The sequence below is a fragment of the Oncorhynchus mykiss genome, chromosome 13 (genome assembly GCF_013265735.2).
Source record: "Oncorhynchus mykiss isolate Arlee chromosome 13, USDA_OmykA_1.1, whole genome shotgun sequence".
NCBI classification, from domain to species: domain Eukaryota; kingdom Metazoa; phylum Chordata; class Actinopteri; order Salmoniformes; family Salmonidae; genus Oncorhynchus; species Oncorhynchus mykiss.
In genome coordinates this window covers 5,040,939-5,060,938 of record NC_048577.1, presented here as the reverse complement: position 1 = coordinate 5,060,938, position 20,000 = coordinate 5,040,939, and the positions used below count along the sequence as shown (strand labels likewise).

The 20,000-nt window shown below is 43.5% G+C and overlaps 2 protein-coding genes across 2 annotated transcripts in view; both read left to right on the top strand.

Moving 5' to 3' along the window:
* The window catches only part of LOC110513280 (claudin-9), a 3,069-nt gene extending 581 nt beyond the window's left edge, over positions 1–2,488 (top strand). The window contains exons 1-2 of the mRNA XM_036939925.1: positions 1–100; positions 807–2,488. The exon at positions 1–100 is cut by the window's left edge and continues 581 nt beyond it. Coding sequence (XP_036795820.1) covers positions 1,307–1,960 — 654 coding nt within the window. The 5' untranslated portion in view covers positions 1–100; positions 807–1,306 and the 3' untranslated portion in view covers positions 1,961–2,488. The remainder of the gene's footprint in view (positions 101–806) is intronic.
* A 3,345-nt stretch (positions 2,489–5,833) lies between these two features.
* The window catches only part of LOC110513279 (mitochondrial dicarboxylate carrier), a 27,028-nt gene continuing 12,861 nt past the window's right edge, over positions 5,834–20,000 (top strand). The window contains exons 1-3 of the mRNA XM_036939924.1: positions 5,834–6,428; positions 14,859–14,978; positions 19,882–19,996. Coding sequence (XP_036795819.1) covers positions 6,339–6,428; positions 14,859–14,978; positions 19,882–19,996 — 325 coding nt within the window. The 5' untranslated portion in view covers positions 5,834–6,338. The remainder of the gene's footprint in view (positions 6,429–14,858; positions 14,979–19,881; positions 19,997–20,000) is intronic.

Sequence of the window (20,000 nt, the reverse complement as noted above, 5' to 3'; positions counted from 1 at the left end):
GGACAGACCTCTCCTACTCCACAGTGTTACACTCCACAGGACAGACCTCTTCATTCTGTCCACTGGTAGAGAGCAGCAGAGTCCTCTGGGGTTTGGAACAGTAAGTAGTATCATGGTTGTCTCTAACTGTCTTATCATGTCAGAAGGACTGTTTTGATTCTTTTGCTTTCTGAAATGCCTAAGAGTTACTGGTTATTATGTTATTATGTCATATAATAATAACATGTTGTCGCATGTTATAATTCTAATATGTTGGGACATGTTATAATTCTAATATGTTGGGACATGTTATAATTCTAATATGTTGGGACATGTTATAATTCTAATATGTTGGGACATGTTATAATTCTAATATGTTGGGACATGTTATAATTCTAATATGTTGGGACATGTTATAATTCTAATATGTTGGGACATGTTATAATTCTAATATGTTGCGACATGTTATAATTCTAATATGTTGGGACATGTTATAATTCTAATATGTTGGGACATGTTATAATTCTAATATGTTGGGACATGTTATAATTCTAATATGTTGGGACATGTTATAATTCTAATATGTTGGGACATGTTATAATTCTAATATGTTGGGACATGTTATAATTTTAATATGTTGGGACATGTTATAATTCTAATATGTTGGGACATGTTATAATTCTAATATGTTGGGACATGTTATAATTCTAATATGTTGAGACATGTTATAATTTTAATATGTTGGGAATTGTTATAATGTGTGTAGACATTAACATAAACACAGGTTCAGAGTATTTACAATGTATTTCTTCATCATGTCCTGGCAGGAATATTGTTGTTGTTGTTGCCCCGTCTGAGGATGTGGAAGAGGAGGGGTTTATAGTGACCATCACTGTTTCTACCATAAGACACAGAACTACTGGATATTCAACCAAGAGGAAAGAGACAGATCCATTAATGTGGAAGAGGAGACCATCACTGTTTCTACCATAAGACACAGAACTACTGGATATTCAACCAAGAGGAAAGAGACAGATCCATTAATGTGGAAGAGGAGACCATCACTGTTTCTACCATAAGACACAGAACTACTGGATATTCAACCAAGAGGAAAGAGACAGATCCATTCCTGCAACAATCCCGAGACGTACAAGAACACGTTATCAAGGGGAACTTCTGTCACCTGTAATCATTGTTTTGGAGAAGAGAGGAGATTTGACGCCATCTTGACAACACTCATCATCTAGTGAAAACCAGGGGAAACACACCAGGCCCAGTTGCAAGCAAAGTTCTTGAACAGAACTGTTTGGGACTTTTGCACGTCGCCATGGCGTCCACAGGTCTACAGTTACTTGGCCTCCTATTGGCCGTGATGGGCTGGGTGGGCGGGGCTCTCGTCTGCGCCGCCCCCTTGTGGCGAGTCTCCGCCTTCGCGGGTGGGGAGATCGTGATCGCCCAGGTTCTCTGGGAGGGGCTATGGATGACGTGTTTGTCCCAGAGTACGGGACAGATCCAGTGTAAGACTTACGACTCTACCCTGGCCCTCCCCGTCTCCGCCCAGGTGTCCCGTACCCTCTCCGTGCTCTCCCTCCTCTTCTGCCTCTTCGCCCTCCTGCTAGGCGTGGCTGGGGCGAAGTGCACCAAGTGTCTAGGGGAAGGAGCCTACTCGTCCAAGGCTAGGCTAGCCCGCGTGGCTGGGGCTCTGTTCTTCTTCTCTGGGCTGCTCTACCTGATACCCATCTGCTGGACGGCCTACGCCGTGGTCAGGGATTTTTACGATCCAAAAGTCGCCGCGCCGCTGAAGAGAGAGTTAGGCCCCGCCTTGTATCTAGGCTGGGGGGCGGGAATTCTGCTGCTGGTTGGAGGGGCTCTGCTAAACGCAGGCTCCTCCCCTCCAGGGGTTAGGGCAACGCCTACTTTTGGGGGAGGTGGGAGGAGTAACCCACTGCCCGTGGTGGTAGAGGAGAAGGAGTATGTTTGAACCGTCCCACACCAGGGTTGTGTTCATTACTTTGTGAGAAAATGGACTGAAACAGGGAGGGACTACCTGAACGCGTCCAATAAGAAATGTTCATTTTTGTTGTCCAATGTAAAACTTTTTGCAACATTATGCCCTAATGATTACAACCCCGTCACTAAACTCTCAGTGAAGGAGAGACAGGTCAACATGTAAATAAGAAAATGCTTATGATTACGTTTCAGAAAATCTGCATGATTATTCTCCATTTCTTTATGACCACTTGTAGACAGCTTGGTTATTTTGTTATGACATCATCTTCTAGTTGTTTTCATTATGACATCATCTTCTAGTTGTTTTCATTATGACATCATCTTCTAGTTGTTTTCATTATGACATCATCTTCTAGTTGTTTTCCTTATGACATCATCTTCTAGTTGTTTTCCTTATGACATCATCCTCTAGTTGTTTTTATTCTGATTTGAGTTTTCTGTGTTAACTTCTTCTTGGTGAGTGTAATTTATACATGAAATAATAAAGTATTTTACAACATGTTTGTAATTGCTACTACACTCATATTTACACGTTATTTGTTTTAGCTACTGCAGTCATGTATTTACAAGTTGTTTGTTCCAGCTACTGCAGTTGTTTGTCAGAGTAGAAGGACAATGTGTGATGCACTTGTGTCAGTGTGGGAGGTGAAATGCATCGTGGGATGTGTTAATAACTAAATGTTTATTAATGTGACATAACTGTCATTTCTCAGATTCCACACTGCCCCCTCTCTCTCCCTCTGTGTGTGTGTGTGTGTGTGTGTGTGCGTGTCTGACAGGTGTTTGTGTGTATGCCAGACTCCTTGTGTGAGCAGTGTTTGTGTGTGTGTGTGTGTGTGTGTGTGTGTTGTATACAGAGTGGTTATACAGTAGCACAAAGGCAGAGTACAGGACACAGACAAAGACCATCTGTATAACATGTGCCAGGACAAGAGTCAGCCACAACATATTAACCCAGTCACGTGAACACGTACGACAGCATAGAAACAGAATCTATAGACCGGGCTCTCCCCATTCAAGTCAATGAAAGTTCCATATAGAGGTTACAAGTCCTTTCTAGAGATTCTATTTCTATGATAGTTCCATACAACAACAATGGACTCCATTATTACAGGGCTTTCCAGAACTGCGTTAAAATACTTGCTGATGACACAACAGTGGTCGGCCTGATCACCAACAACGATGAGACAGCCTATAGGGAGGAGGCCAGAGACCTGGCCGTGTGGTGCCAGGACAACAACCTCTCCCTCAACGTAATAAAGACAAAGGAGATGATTGATGACTACAGGAAAAGGAGGACTGAGCACGCCCCCATTCTCATCGACGGGGCTGCAGTGGAGCAGGTTGAGAGCTTCAAGTTCCTTAGCGTCCACATCATCAACAACTTAACATGGTCCAAGCACACCAAGACAGTCGTGAAGAGGGCACGACAACGCCTATTCTGACTGAAAAGATTTGGCATTGGTCCGAAGATCCTCAAAAGGTTTTACAGCTGCACCATCGAGAGCATCCTGACGGGTTGCATCACTGCCTGGTATGGCAACTGCTCGGCCTCAGACCGCAAGGCACTACAGAGGGTAGTGCGAACGGCCCAGTACATCATCGGGGCCGAGCTTCCTGCCATCCAGGACCTCTATACCAGGCGGTGGCAGAGGAAGGCCCTAAACATTGTCAAAGACTCCAGCCACCCTAGTCATAGACTGTTCTCTCTGCAACCGCACGGCAAGCGGAACCGGAGCGCCAAGTCTAGGTCCAAGAGGCTTCTAAACAGCTTCTACCCCAACCTCCATCTCTTCAATCAAAGACTCAATCATGGAGACTCCTACTGACAGTTGTGGCTGCTTTGCGTGATGTATTGTTGTCTCTACCTTCTTGCCCTTTGTGCTGTTGTCTGGGCCCAATAATGTTTGTACCATGTTTTATGCTGCTACCATGTTGTGTTGCTACCATGTTGTTGTCATGTTGTGTTGCTACCATGTTGTTGTCATGTTGTGTTGCTACCATGCTGTGTTGTCATGTGTTGCTGCCATGCTATGTTGTTGTCTTAAGTCTCTCTTTATGTAGTGTTGTGGTGTCTTGTTGTGATGTGTTGCTGCCATGCTATGTTGTTGTCTTAAGTCTCTCTTTATGTAGTGTTATGGTGTCTTAAAAAAACGAACCCCATCCACTACCAATGTAACCTTTAATTTAACTAGGCAAGTCAGTTAAGAACAAATTCTTATTGACAATGATGGACGACGCTGGGCCAATTGTGCACCCTGCCCTATGGTACTCCCAATCATGGCTGGTTGTGATACAGCCTGGAATCAAACCAGGGTGTCTGTAGTGACACCTCAAGCACTGAGATGAAGTGCCTGACACTGCTGTGCCACTCGGGAGCCAAAAACGTGGTATATCTGAGAAATGAACAACAGCCATGTTGTGGAACTACTATTAGCAATCAACTCATAGAATGGCAAAGACAATTACACTTTTACACTTTGACTATTTCTGTGACAATATTTACAGGGAAGGCCTCTAGATCTAAACCAAACTACAGTTCCCCTATATATCCACAAGGGGGCAGTAGATGTGTATTTTTCACAGATACAAAGTCATCTTTCACACAGAGAGAGAGGGTGTATCTCAATAGTCTAGTGGCTTTACTCTCCTTGTCTCTCCGCTTGCCTTTGTGCTGATTTCAAAATACAAGATAGGACAACACACAGATAGCAATGTGAAGGATGGCTAATAGGCATTTGTCAAGTCATCTCACGTTCTATACAGATGAAGGAAAGGAGACATAAAAGGTTAGGAAGCCAAGCCAGACTATTGAGATGCATCCCCTACTGGACAAGCGTCTCCATAGTTACTGAAACAGCATGGGGATTTTAAGGGTCACATTCCGTAGTGAGTTGTTCTAAGTTCAGGGAAGCAAAGACTTGGAAATTACATTTTTTGGGTTGAAAAGGTCAGACACAGTTAAGCAATGTTAAATTAAATGAACCTGGACTAGCCTATCAAATGCTATATGCTTAGGCTAGTCAATGTTGTGACCTCAATACAAGTATCTGTGTGGAAGGGCGAGCATGTTCATTTGGACTAGTGACCAAAGTTCCAGCGCTTAAAAGAACTCTTTGCACCAGGCAGGAATGTAACAGACACATTGGGTCAACGTGCACCACCACCTCTTATGCCACACACACACACACAATAACAACTAATATAACGTGTATATTTAAACACAGTGCATGTGGCCTTCTGTGTGACTCTTTAACAATGTTCTGATTAGTATTTGTCCCGGGGAATGCGAGGCGAGCTGGCAAACGCCTCCTGGCGCGAGGTCAGCATTACACAGAGGCATTCTGGAACAACGGTGGCTTTTAAACACGTTCAAGTGTTTGACATAAGATGTGAAGTTGTACTTCTACATGGTTATGTGTTGTTTTTAGTAGCCTTCTGAGAAATGGCTCTAGGTATTGTCTAGCGCTCGCCAACAGGCTGCCAAGTGACGACTGCATTGAAAAATAGAAGTTTAACGGGTTACATTTTGGCTACAGTCAATGCGGATGTTATTGCATCTGTGACGGATGACACGAACAGCTCTCGGTCAAAAGCAATGTCAGAGAGTTCGGGAAACAATAACAGTAGAATAGATACTTTGTAACCAGTTTCAAATTGTTTCATCTAACCATTCGTTACCACGGATACAATGTATCGCCGCTTGACTCCGTTGAAAAAGAAAGTTTCTTCATTGGAGAATGTTGGGAATTGTTTCCCTTAAAGCGACAGAGTACTTGTACACTGTGTCTGGTTTGGGTAGCTGACTACTTGAGGGTGTACTGTCTCTTTAAGAAAAACGGGCATCCTCTCTGTAGCGTAGATTAGAGAAACCGGGGACTTTTTCAGTTTTGACGTTTGCAAAAACAACCTGCAGAAAATAAATTGTCGAGCGGCGACCTTTGAGTCTGTCTAGTTAGAGCCCTAGGAGGCAGTTCCTCAGCCCGGGGTGGCAATTGGCTGCGCGTGCACTCACTGCGACTCCCCTCTTGTGTCTCGCTCGATCCATTTCCTATCACGCGTTCTGTAAAATTGCCTACACACACACGCACGATGTGGTTTGCGTGTGTATGCGTGCACCGGAACCCAAAGTCCGTCGGTGGCGTCGGCAAATTTGAAGATTAACGAGGTTATCTTCCATTCGACCCGCGGAGAGAGAGAGAGAGGACCAGAAAGCACAGACTTCTGCGCCGACCTGCTTGCGTGTCGAGGCGGAAAGGGAGCCTGGCTCTGGCCAGCTGCGTTGTTGGACTGGATCGAATTGGACTCAGCGAAGAGCAGTAGGACTATATAAAGACAAGAGGGGGAATATGAGCGATAAACGGATGTCGCGGTGGTATTTTGGGGGGCTCGCCTCCTGTGGGGCTGCCTGCTGCACCCATCCTCTGGACCTCATCAAAGTAAGTGCTGGAGAGAGAACCCTAGAACCCCCTAGCAGGATTATAGTCGACCTACGGAGGCTGCAGGCCCGCTAGTCAGCCAGCTGTTTACCTGGGAAACTAGGGACAACAACTGCCCTAATTTCATCCTGTGTCATAAAATACTAAACGGGCTACTGGGATCCATCCAAACGGAACACAGCGCCCTGCTGATGATTGGAGAAAATAGGACAGAAAATGAAAGTTGTAGAATAATTTTCTCTCTCTCTCTCGTCTAGCCTAGTGACATGACTGTCTGTGTCCCGCGGAGGTACGGGAAGCAGTGATCGGCCTTGTTAAGCGCGATATCTCCAGTTCACTGACCGGCTAACCGCGCCGTTACGGTGCAAAGTAAACAGGGTTGGGCCTAGTCGAACTGTAGCGTTATAGCCGTCTCATATTACGGATAACTTACAGTAGTAGTAGCCACATGCTCTACTGTTGTCATTGAGCATGTTCACACCAGGGTCATCTTGAAGTCAGGAATAGCACACACAGAATGACATATCCTAACTCTACAGTAGGCCTGTGTGTGGTATAGCGTGTGTAGGCTTAATTAACACGCCTGATGAACACTGCAGGTCCCAGCTGAACTGTACTGGCCTGTTAATGCATCCAGCATAGTTTCTGGAACCGTCCTGGAAAGTGAAGGAAAATACCAGAGCCAGCACAGTGCGGTTGTGGTCCTATAGTGTAACAGGCAACAGGATGACAGATGCATACAAGTAGGTCAGTGTGTAGTATAATTATATAGACGTGGTATGAAATTACAGCACTAACTAGCAGTCTTAAAGCAGCTGGGGCTTCCTGTGTGTAGCGTCTCTGTGTTTGAGTGTACTAAGAGGTCTGGGCCTTTATGGCACAGGTGGTAGTCCACAAGGAAGGCCTGTAACTGCAGGGTTGCTGGTTCAAACCCTGCTCCAGATGCTTTCCCTTCGATCGCTGTATATGTATTGGTAGTGGGTGGAGCTAGTGTTGGACAGAGGGCAGTGGGTGGAGCTAGTGTTGGACAGAGGGTAGTGGGAGGAGCTAGTGTTGGACAGAGGGTAGTGGGTGGAGCTAGTGTTGGACCGAGGGTAGTGGGTGGAGCTAGTGTTGGACAGAGGGTAGTGGGAGGAGCTAGTGTTGGACAGAGATGATAGGACAGTGGGTGGAGCTATTGTTGGACAGAGGTGTGTGAGTTTGGAGTTGATAGTGTAGCCTAGACAGCCTGTCTCAACTCGCCTACTTAGAAAAGTCTAAAGGTGTATAATTACTTTGTTGGAGAGTCCCACACACACACCCATACAGCACACACACACACACACACACCCATACACAAACACAAATGTCATGGAGAATGTACAGGCCAGGGTCATCTACTGTTGTCATGGAGCATGTACAGGGTCATCTACTGTTGTCATGGAGAATGTACAGGCCAGGGTAATCTGCTGTTGTCATGGAGAATGTACAGGCCAGGGTCATCTACTGTTGTCATGGAGAATGTACAGGCCAGGGTCATCTACTGTTCTCATGGAGCATGTACAGGCCAGGGTCATCTGGATGTCTAGAATAGATCCACCCATCCTGGTCTATCCTGTAGGCTGGTGCAGAGAGAGAGAGAGAGAGAGAGAGAGAGATGCATAATCCTCAGGGAGATCTCAAGAGTTGACAAACCTGCCAGAACAAGACAAACAAGATGTGTATGAAGCATTGGTCCTCTGAAGCTAGCCATGCCCAGAGCCATCTGTTCAGAGAGTTGGGTCAGCCTTTAGAACGGACACCATGTTAGTTGCCTTCAATTCTCAAACTGTTGGTGATGTCACAATAGGAGAGAGTCTCTGACAATTCCCTATGAAATAACCCGCTGGAAACGAGCTACCTGTGTGTGCACTGTGGAGGCCAATCAGAACGTTCAGAATCAGAATCATCAGTTTGTTCTCCTGAAGCTAGCCGTGCCTCTCCTCTCTGACCTAGTGAAGCTAACCGTGCCTCTCCTCTCTGACCTAGTGAAGCTAGCCGTGCCTCTCCTATCTGACCTAGTGAAGCTAGCCGTGCCTCTCCTATCTGACCTAGTGAAGCTAGCCGTGCCTCTCCTATCTGACCTAGTGAAGCTAGCCGTGCCTCTCCTCTCTGACCTAGTGAAGCTAACCGTGCCTCTCCTCTCTGACCTAGTGAAGCTAGCCGTGCCTCTCCTATCTGACCTAGTGAAGCTAGCCGTGCCTCTCCTATCTGACCTAGTGAAGCTAGCCGTGCCTCTCCTATCTGACCTAGTGAAGCTAGCCGTGCCTCTCCTCTCTGACCTAGTGAAGCTAGCCGTGCCTCTCCTCTCTGACCTAGTGAAGCTAGCCGTGCCTCTCCTATCTAACCTAGTGAAGCTAGCCGTGCCTCTCCTATCTGACCTAGTGAAGCTAGCCGTGCCTCTCCTCTCTGACCTAGTGAAGCTAGCCGTGCCTCTCCTATCTAACCTAGTGAAGCTAGCCGTGCCTCTCCTATCTGACCTAGTGAAGCTAGCCGTGCCTCTCCTATCTGACCTAGTGAAGCTAGCCGTGCCTCTCCTATCTGACCTAGTGAAGCTAGCCGTGCCTCTCCTCTCTGACCTAGTGAAGCTAGCCGTGCCTCTCCTCTCTGACCTAGTGAAGCTAGTCGTGCCTCTCCTCTCTGACCTAGTGAAGCTAGCTGTGCCTCTCCTCTCTGACTTAGTGAAGCTAGCCGTGCCTCTCCTCTCTGACCTAGTGAAGCTAGCCGTGCCTCTCCTCTCTGACCTAGTGAAGCTAGCCGTGCCTCTCCTCTCTGACCTAGTGAAGCTAGCCGTGCCTCTCCTATCTGACCTAGTGAAGCTAGCCGTGCCTCTCCTCTCTGACCTAGTTCCAACAACATACTGTTGTTACTACGCCTGTTTAGTCTGGCATGAAGTCAGTTGCCCTAGTAACACCCTGAGGGGAGGATCAGGATCTCACGTGTGTGTGTGTGTGTGTGTGTGTGTGTGTGTGTGTGACTTGAAACAACTTAACACCCACATCTAAGTTATGGCATTGTCTTCCTATCAGTATTAGAATCTATTGAGTCATGACTGTAACAATGGAACAGTGTGTTGGTGATGTGACTCAGGACTAGCTGGAGGTCAGAGGTTAAATGCTGACTTTTTCTTTTTGGAAAAGGCCCCAGCTCTGCATTTTTGACTTTCAGTGTCATTAGAGGAGTTACTTACTATATTCTGACTATCTTCTCTAGTCATCAGAGATGTAGAGTCAACAAACTCACTCACTTATTTGTTAGTTATTTAATGAATTAGTCATTTTGTTTGTTCATTCCTTTGGTCATTCATGCACTTTTGTTTTATTAGTTGGTTCAGTCATTCGTTCACTCATTGCATTGTGTCCTGACTGGAGAGATTATTGAGTATCAGCCAGGTCCTGTAGCTACCAGCTATCTGTGTCTCTACTCAGGGTGTGACTGTCCTGACTGGAGAGATTATTGAGTATCAGCCAGGTCCTGCAGCTACCAGCTATCTGTGTCTCTACTCAGGGTGTGAATTATTATCTACTCACACCAGGGGGGGAGAGAGAGAGAGAGAGAGAGAGAGACTGCTATTTACAGTTAGCGAGAGGGAGTGGATGATGGAGAGAAAGAGGGAAGGAAAAATAATGAAATAGAGAATGAGAAAGAGAGATGGAGGGAGGGAGGGAAGGAGGGAGGGAGTTTGTGTTCCATAGTTGAAGGCCTCGGCGGCCTTTGAGCTCAAACAGTTCTGATAAGCCGGTGGGAGCGAGAGACGTGATTGGCCGGATGGAGGCCACACTTGGAGCAGAGCCCAGTCGATTAAAAAGCCCTCTGAGAAGAACAATACATTACACTGTCAGAGAGAGACATCAGGAAGGAGGGAGAGAATTCAAAGGAAGTCAGAATTACCTACAAAAAACCTGTTCCCTGTACACACACGAGAATGTCAGTAATTGTGACATTCCAACTACTGCTACCACTACAACTGTCACAACCCCATATCTACAGCTATCTCCACTGACTCACTATCTCCACTGACTCACTACTACTACATTATACTACTATCTCCACTGACTCACTACTACTACATTATACTACTATCTCACTACTACTACATTATACTACTATCTCCACTGACTCACTACTACTACATTATACTACTATCTCACTACTACTACATTATACTACTATCTTCACTGACTCACTACTACATTATACAACTATCTCCACTGACTCAATACTAATACATGTACTACTATCTCCACTGACTCACAACTACTACATTATACTACTATCTCACTACTACTACATTATACTACTATCTCCACTGACTCACTACTACTACATTATACTACTATCTCCACTGACTCACTACTACTACATTATACTACTATCTCACTACTACTACATTATACTACTATCTCCACTGACTCACTACTACTACATTATACTACTATCTCACTACTACTACATTATACTACTATCTTCACTGACTCACTACTACATTATACAACTATCTCCACTGACTCAATACTACTACATGTACTACTATCTCCACTGACTCACAACTACTACATTATACTACTATCTCACTACTACTACATTATACTACTATCTCCACTGACTCAGTACTACTACATTATACTACTATCTCCACTGACTCAGTACTACTACATTATACTACTATCTCCACTGACTCAGTACTACTACATTATACTACTATCTCCACTGACTCACAACTACTACATGGTACTACTATCTCTATAGACAGTAACTACTACATGGTACTACTATCTCTATAGACAGTAACTACTACATGGTATTACTACTACATGGTACTACTATCTCTATAGGCAGTAACTACTACATGGTACTACTATCTCTATAGGCAGTAACTACTACATGGTACTACTATCTCTATAGGCAGTAACTACTACATGGTATTACTACTACATGGTACTACTATCTCTATAGGCAGTAACTACTACATGGTACTACTATCTCTATAGACAGTAACTACTACATGGTATTACTACTACATGGTACTACTATCTCTATAGGCAGTAACTACTACATGGTACTACTATCTCTATAGGCAGTAACTACTACATGGTACTACTATCTCTATAGGCAGTAACTACTACATGGTACTACTATCTCTATAGACAGTAACTACTACATGGTACTACTATCTCTATAGACAGTAACTACTACATGGCACTACTACATGGTACTACTATCTCTATAGACAGTAACTACTACATGGTACTACTACATGGTACTACTATCTCTATAGACAGTAACTACTACATGGTACTACTACATGGTACTACTATCTCTATAGACAGTAACTACTACATGGTACTACTATCTCTATAGGCAGTAACTACTACATGGTACTACTATCTCTATAGGCAGTAACTACTACATGGTACTACTATCTCTATAGACAGTAACTACTACATGGTACTACTATCTCTATAGACAGTAACTACTACATGGTACTACTACATGGTACTACTATCTCTATAGACAGTAACTACTACATGGTACTACTACATGGTACTACTATCTCTATAGACAGTAACTACTACATGGTACTACTATCTCTATAGACAGTAACTACTACATGGTACTACTATCTCTATAGACAGTAACTACTACATGGTACTACTATCTCTATAGACAGTAACTACTACATGGTACTACTATCTCTATAGGCAGTAACTACTACATTATACTACTATCTCTATAGACAGTAACTACTACATGGCACTACTACATGGTACTACTATCTCTATAGACAGTAACTACTACATTATACTACTATCTCTATAGACAGTAACTACTACATGGCACTACTACATGGTACTACTATCTCTATAGACAGTAACTACTACATTATACTACTATCTCTATAGACAGTAACTACTACATGGTACTACTATCTCTATAGACAGTAACTACTACATGGTACTACTATCTCTATAGGCAGTAACTACTACATGGTACTACTATCTCTATAGACAGTAACTACTACATGGTACTACTACATGGTACTACTATCTCTATAGACAGTAACTACTACATGGTATTACTACTACATGGTATTACTATCTCTATAGACAGTAACTACTACATGGTACTACTACATGGTACTACTATCTCTATAGACAGTAACTACTACATGGTACTACTATCTCTATAGACAGTAACTACTACATGGTACTACTATCTCTATAGGCAGTAACTACTACATGGTACTACTACATGGTACTACTATCTCTATAGGCAGTAACTACTACATGGTACTACTATCTCTATAGACAGTAACTACTACATGGTACTACTATCTCTATAGACAGTAACTACTACATGGTACTACTACATGGTACTACTATCTCTATAGACAGTAACTACTACATGGTACTACTACATGGTACTACTATCTCTATAGACAGTAACTACTACATGGTACTACTATCTCTATAGACAGTAACTACTACATGGTACTACTATCTCTATAGACAGTAACTACTACATGGTACTACTATCTCTATAGACAGTAACTACTACATGGTACTACTATCTCTATAGGCAGTAACTACTACATTATACTACTATCTCTATAGACAGTAACTACTACATGGCACTACTACATGGTACTACTATCTCTATAGACAGTAACTACTACATTATACTACTATCTCTATAGACAGTAACTACTACATGGCACTACTACATGGTACTACTATCTCTATAGACAGTAACTACTACATTATACTACTATCTCTATAGACAGTAACTACTACATGGTACTACTATCTCTATAGACAGTAACTACTACATGGTACTACTATCTCTATAGGCAGTAACTACTACATGGTACTACTATCTCTATAGACAGTAACTACTACATGGTACTACTACATGGTACTACTATCTCTATAGACAGTAACTACTACATGGTATTACTACTACATGGTATTACTATCTCTATAGACAGTAACTACTACATGGTACTACTACATGGTACTACTATCTCTATAGACAGTAACTACTACATGGTACTACTATCTCTATAGACAGTAACTACTACATGGTACTACTATCTCTATAGGCAGTAACTACTACATGGTATTACTACTACATGGTACTACTATCTCTATAGGCAGTAACTACTACATGGTACTACTACATGGTACTACTATCTCTATAGACAGTAACTACTACATGGTACTACTATCTCTATAGACAGTAACTACTACATGGTACTACTACATGGTACTACTATCTCTATAGACAGTAACTACTACATGGTACTACTACATGGTACTACTATCTCTATAGACAGTAACTACTACATGGTACTACTATCTCTATAGACAGTAACTACTACATGGTACTACTATCTCTATAGACAGTAACTACTACATGGTACTACTATCTCTATAGACAGTAACTACTACATGGTACTACTATCTCTATAGACAGTAACTACTACATGGTACTACTATCTCTATAGGCAGTAACTACTACATGGTACTACTATCTCTATAGACAGTAACTACTACATGGTATTACTACTACATGGTACTACTATCTCTATAGACAGTAACTACTACATGGTACTACTACCTCTATAGGCAGTAACTACTACATGGTACTACTATCTCTATAGACAGTAACTACTACATGGTATTACTACTACATGGTATTACTATCTCTATAGACAGTAACTACTACATGGTACTACTATCTCTATAGACAGTAACTACTACATGGTATTACTACTACATGGTATACTATCTCTATAGACAGTAACTACTACATGGTACTACTACATGGTACTACTATCTCTATAGACGGTACTACTACATGGTACTACTATCTCTATAGGCAGTAACTACTACATGGTACTACTATCTCTATAGACGGTACTACTACATGGTACTACTATCTCTATAGACAGTAACTACTACATGGTACTACTATCTCTATAGACAGTAAACTATAATAGACCTCAAGGACAGCATGTGTGTGCGTGTGTGTGTGTGTGTGTGTGTGTGTGTGTGTGTGCACGGCGATGTGTGTGTAGATTTATCTCTACCATAAGTCACAGTGACACGCCCGTTCCTGCCATCGTGTACCACCTCACAGATCACCACAGTTACAACCAGGTCAGCTGAGCTATAAACACTCAGACAGCAGCATGACAGACAGAAACACGCTAGTATGTGTGTCTGTCTGTCTGTCTGTCTGTCTGTCTGTCTGTCTTAGCGAGAGAGACAGTTCCACAGTCACTAAGAAATACACACTGATGACTGACTGTGATAATGGTAATGATGATGAAGATACTGATATTGATTGTATTTGTAATGATGAAGATGATGAAATAGTGATTTTGTGTGTGTGTGTGTGTGTGCGTAGGTCCACCTGCAGACCCAGCAGAAGGGGAAGATGGGGATGGTGAGCATGGCCATGCAGGTAGTGAAGAACGATGGAGCTCTGGCTTTGTACAACGGACTCAGCGCATCACTCTGCAGACAGGTAGGAGGATGGAGAGGGGGTGGTAGAGAGGGGGAGAGGGGGTGGTAGAGAGGAGGGAGAGGGTGTGGTAGGAGGATAGAGAGTGGTAGGAGGATGGAGAGGGGGTGGTAGAGAGGGGAGAGGGGGTGGTAGAGAGGAGGGAGAGGGTGTGGTAGGAGGATAGAGAGTGGTAGGAGGATGGAGAGGGGGTGGTAGAGAGGGGAGAGGGGGTGGTAGAGAGGAGGGAGAGGGTGTGGTAGGAGGATAGAGAGTGGTAGGAGGATGGAGAGGGGGTGGTAGAGAGGGGAGAGGGGGTGGTAGAGAGGAGGGAGAGGGTGTGGTAGGAGGATAGAGAGTGGTAGGAGGATGGAGAGGGGGTGGTAGAGAGGAGGGAGAGGGTGTGTGGTAGAGAGGGGGGAGAGGGTGTGTGGTAGAGAGGGGGGAGAAGGAGAGGGTGTGTGTTAGAGAGGGGGGGGAGAAGGAGAGGGTGTGTGTTAGAGAGGGGGGGGGGGGGAGAAGGAGAGGGGGTGTGTTAGAGAGGGGGGGGGGGGGGGGGTGTGTTAGAGAGGGGGGGAGAAGGAGAGGGGGTGTGTTAGAGAGGGGGGGAGAAGGAGAGGGGGTGTGTTAGAGAGGGGGGGAGAAGGAGAGGGTGTGTGTTAGAGAGGGGGGGAGAAGGAGAGGGTGTGTGTTAGAGAGGGGGGGAGAAGGAGAGGGTGTGTGTTAGAGAGGGGGGGAGAAGGAGAGGGGGGGTGTTAGAGAGGGGGGGAGAAGGAGAGGGTGTGTGTTAGAGAGGGGGGGAGAAGGAGAGGGTGTGTGTTAGAGAGGGGGGGAGAAGGAGAGGGTGTGTGTTAGAGAGGGGGGGAGAAGGAGAGGGTGTGTGTTAGAGAGGGGGGGAGAAGGAGAGGGTGTGTTAGAGAGAGGGGGAGAAGGAGAGGGTGTGTGTTAGAGAGGGGGGGAGAAGGAGAGGGTGTGTGTTAGAGAGAGGGGGAGAAGGAGAGGGTGTGTGTTAGAGAGGGGTGATGGCCTAGGAACAGTGGGTTAACTGCCTTGTTCAGGGGCAGAACGACAGATTTTTACCTTATCAGGTCGGGGATTTGATCTTGCAACCTTTCGGTCACTAGTCCAACATTCTAACCACTAGACTACCTACCGCCCCAATGCCTCACCTGGATCCAGTTTGTTTCATTGGCCGAGTGGAAGTTATTGCATCAGAGGAAATTCTCTATATGAAGATAGACCAGTAGTACGAATGTCAGTTGGTTACCACGGTAACACACAGCGAGGAATCTGGTGTAGGGCGAAGTTGGCCATAGACACTGATCTTTGGTCTGTTAAGCATTTTCCCCACTAATGGTTAAGGTTGGGATTGAGGGAGGGAAGCTGATCCTAGATCTGTACCTAAGGAAAACTGGTTGGGGTGTTGAAACATCCTGTTAACGCCTCAATTGACATCTCTCTCTGGAGAGGAGCTGTTTCCTGTTTGGGACAGTGTCAGTTAGTGGTGGATTGAAGCTATCTCTATAGACAGTAACTACTACATGGTACTACTATCTCTATAGACAGTAACTACTACATGGTATTACTACTACATGGTACTACTATCTCTATAGGCAGTAACTACTACATGGTACTACTATCTCTATAGGCAGTAACTACTACATGGTACTACTATCTCTATAGGCAGTAACTACTACATGGTATTACTACTACATGGTACTACTATCTCTATAGGCAGTAACTACTACATGGTACTACTATCTCTATAGGCAGTAACTACTACATGGTACTACTATCTCTATAGACAGTAACTACTACATGGTATTACTACTACATGGTACTACTATCTCTATAGGCAGTAACTACTACATGGTACTACTATCTCTATAGGCAGTAACTACTACATGGTACTACTATCTCTATAGGCAGTAACTACTACATGGTACTACTATCTCTATAGACAGTAACTACTACATGGTACTACTATCTCTATAGGCAGTAACTACTACATGGCACTACTACATGGTACTACTATCTCTATAGACAGTAACTACTACATGGTACTACTACATGGTACTACTATCTCTATAGACAGTAACTACTACATGGTACTACTACATGGTACTACTATCTCTATAGACAGTAACTACTACATGGTACTACTATCTCTATAGGCAGTAACTACTACATGGTACTACTACATGGTACTACTATCTCTATAGGCAGTAACTACTACATGGTACTACTATCTCTATAGACAGTAACTACTACATGGTACTACTATCTCTATAGACAGTAACTACTACATGGTACTACTACATGGTACTACTATCTCTATAGACAGTAACTACTACATGGTACTACTACATGGTACTACTATCTCTATAGACAGTAACTACTACATGGTACTACTATCTCTATAGACAGTAACTACTACATGGTACTACTATCTCTATAGACAGTAACTACTACATGGTACTACTATCTCTATAGACAGTAACTACTACATGGTACTACTATCTCTATAGGCAGTAACTACTACATTATACTACTATCTCTATAGACAGTAACTACTACATGGCACTACTACATGGTACTACTATCTCTATAGACAGTAACTACTACATTATACTACTATCTCTAGACAGTAACTACTACATGGCACTACTACATGGTACTACTATCTCTATAGACAGTAACTACTACATTATACTACTATCTCTATAGACAGTAACTACTACATGGTACTACTATCTCTATAGACAGTAACTACTACATGGTACTACTATCTCTATAGGCAGTAACTACTACATGGTACTACTATCTCTATAGACAGTAACTACTACATGGTACTACTATCTCTATAGACAGTAACTACTACATGGTACTACTATCTCTATAGGCAGTAACTACTACATGGTACTACTATCTCTATAGGCAGTAACTACTACATGGTACTACTATCTCTATAGACAGTAACTACTACATGGTATTACTACTACATGGTATTACTATCTCTATAGACAGTAACTACTACATGGTACTACTACATGGTACTACTATCTCTATAGACAGTAACTACTACATGGTACTACTATCTCTATAGACAGTAACTACTACATGGTACTACTATCTCTATAGGCAGTAACTACTACATGGTATTACTACTACATGGTACTACTATCTCTATAGGCAGTAACTACTACATGGTACTACTACATGGTACTACTATCTCTATAGACAGTAACTACTACATGGTACTACTATCTCTATAGACAGTAACTACTACATGGTACTACTACATGGTACTACTATCTCTATAGACAGTAACTACTACATGGTACTACTACATGGTACTACTATCTCTATAGACAGTAACTACTACATGGTACTACTATCTCTATAGACAGTAACTACTACATGGTACTACTATCTCTATAGACAGTAACTACTACATGGTACTACTATCTCTATAGACAGTAACTACTACATGGTACTACTATCTCTATAGACAGTAACTACTACATGGTACTACTATCTCTATAGGCAGTAACTACTACATGGTACTACTATCTCTATAGACAGTAACTACTACATGGTATTACTACTACATGGTACTACTATCTCTATAGACAGTAACTACTACATGGTACTACTACCTCTATAGGCAGTAATTACTACATGGTACTACTATCTCTATAGACAGTAACTACTACATGGTATTACTACTACATGGTATTACTATCTCTATAGACAGTAACTACTACATGGTACTACTATCTCTATAGACAGTAACTACTACATGGTATTACTACTACATGGTATACTATCTCTATAGACAGTAACTACTACATGGTACTACTACATGGTACTACTATCTCTATAGACGGTACTACTACATGGTACTACTATCTCTATAGGCAGTAACTACTACATGGTACTACTATCTCTATAGACGGTACTACTACATGGTACTACTATCTCTATAGACAGTAACTACTACATGGTACTACTATCTCTATAGACAGTAAACTATAATAGACCTCAAGGACAGCATGTGTGTGCGTGTGTGTGTGTGTGTGTGTGTGTGCACGGCGATGTGTGTGTAGATTTATCTCTACCATAAGTCATAGAGAGAGGGGGAGAAGGAGAGGGTGTGTGTTAGAGAGGGGGGGAGAAGGAGAGGGTGTGTGTTAGAGAGGGGTGATGGCCTAGGAACAGTGGGTTAACTGCCTTGTTCAGGGGCAGAACGACAGATTTTTACCTTATCAGGTCGGGGATTTGATCTTGCAACCTTTCGGTCACTAGTCCAACATTCTAACCACTAGACTACCTACCGCCCCAATGCCTCACCTGGATCCAGTTTGTTTCATTGGCCGAGTGGAAGTTATTGCATCAGAGGAAATTCTCTATATGAAGATAGACCAGTAGTACGAATGTCAGTTGGTTACCACGGTAACACACAGCGAGGAATCTGGTGTAGGGCGAAGTTGGCCATAGACACTGATCTTTGGTCTGTTAAGCATTTTCCCCACTAATGGTTAAGGTTGGGATTGAGGGAGGGAAGCTGATCCTAGATCTGTACCTAAGGAAAACTGGTTGGGGTGTTGAAACATCCTGTTAACGCCTCAATTGACATCTCTCTCTGGAGAGGAGCTGTTTCCTGTTTGGGACAGTGTCAGTTAGTGGTGGATTGAAGCTGTGACACAACTAGAATGTCAGTAGGAAAGCTACACATAGCTCTTTTTTTCAATTTGTTGTACTTTTTTTCTCTTGTCTGCCCTCTACTTCCCTCCCTCCCTCCCTCCCTCCCTCCCTCCCTCCCTCCCTCCCTCCCTCCCTCCCTCCCTCCCTCCCTCCCTATACTACCCTCCCTCCCTCCCCTCCCTCCCTCCCTCCCTCTACTACCCTCCCTCCCTCCCTCTAGATGTCCTATTCTCTAACTAGGTTTGCTATCTATGAGACAGTCAGAGACATGTTGAGTAGCAGTAACCAGGGGCCCATGCCTTTCTACCAGAAGGTGCTGCTGGGGGCCTTCGGAGGTAG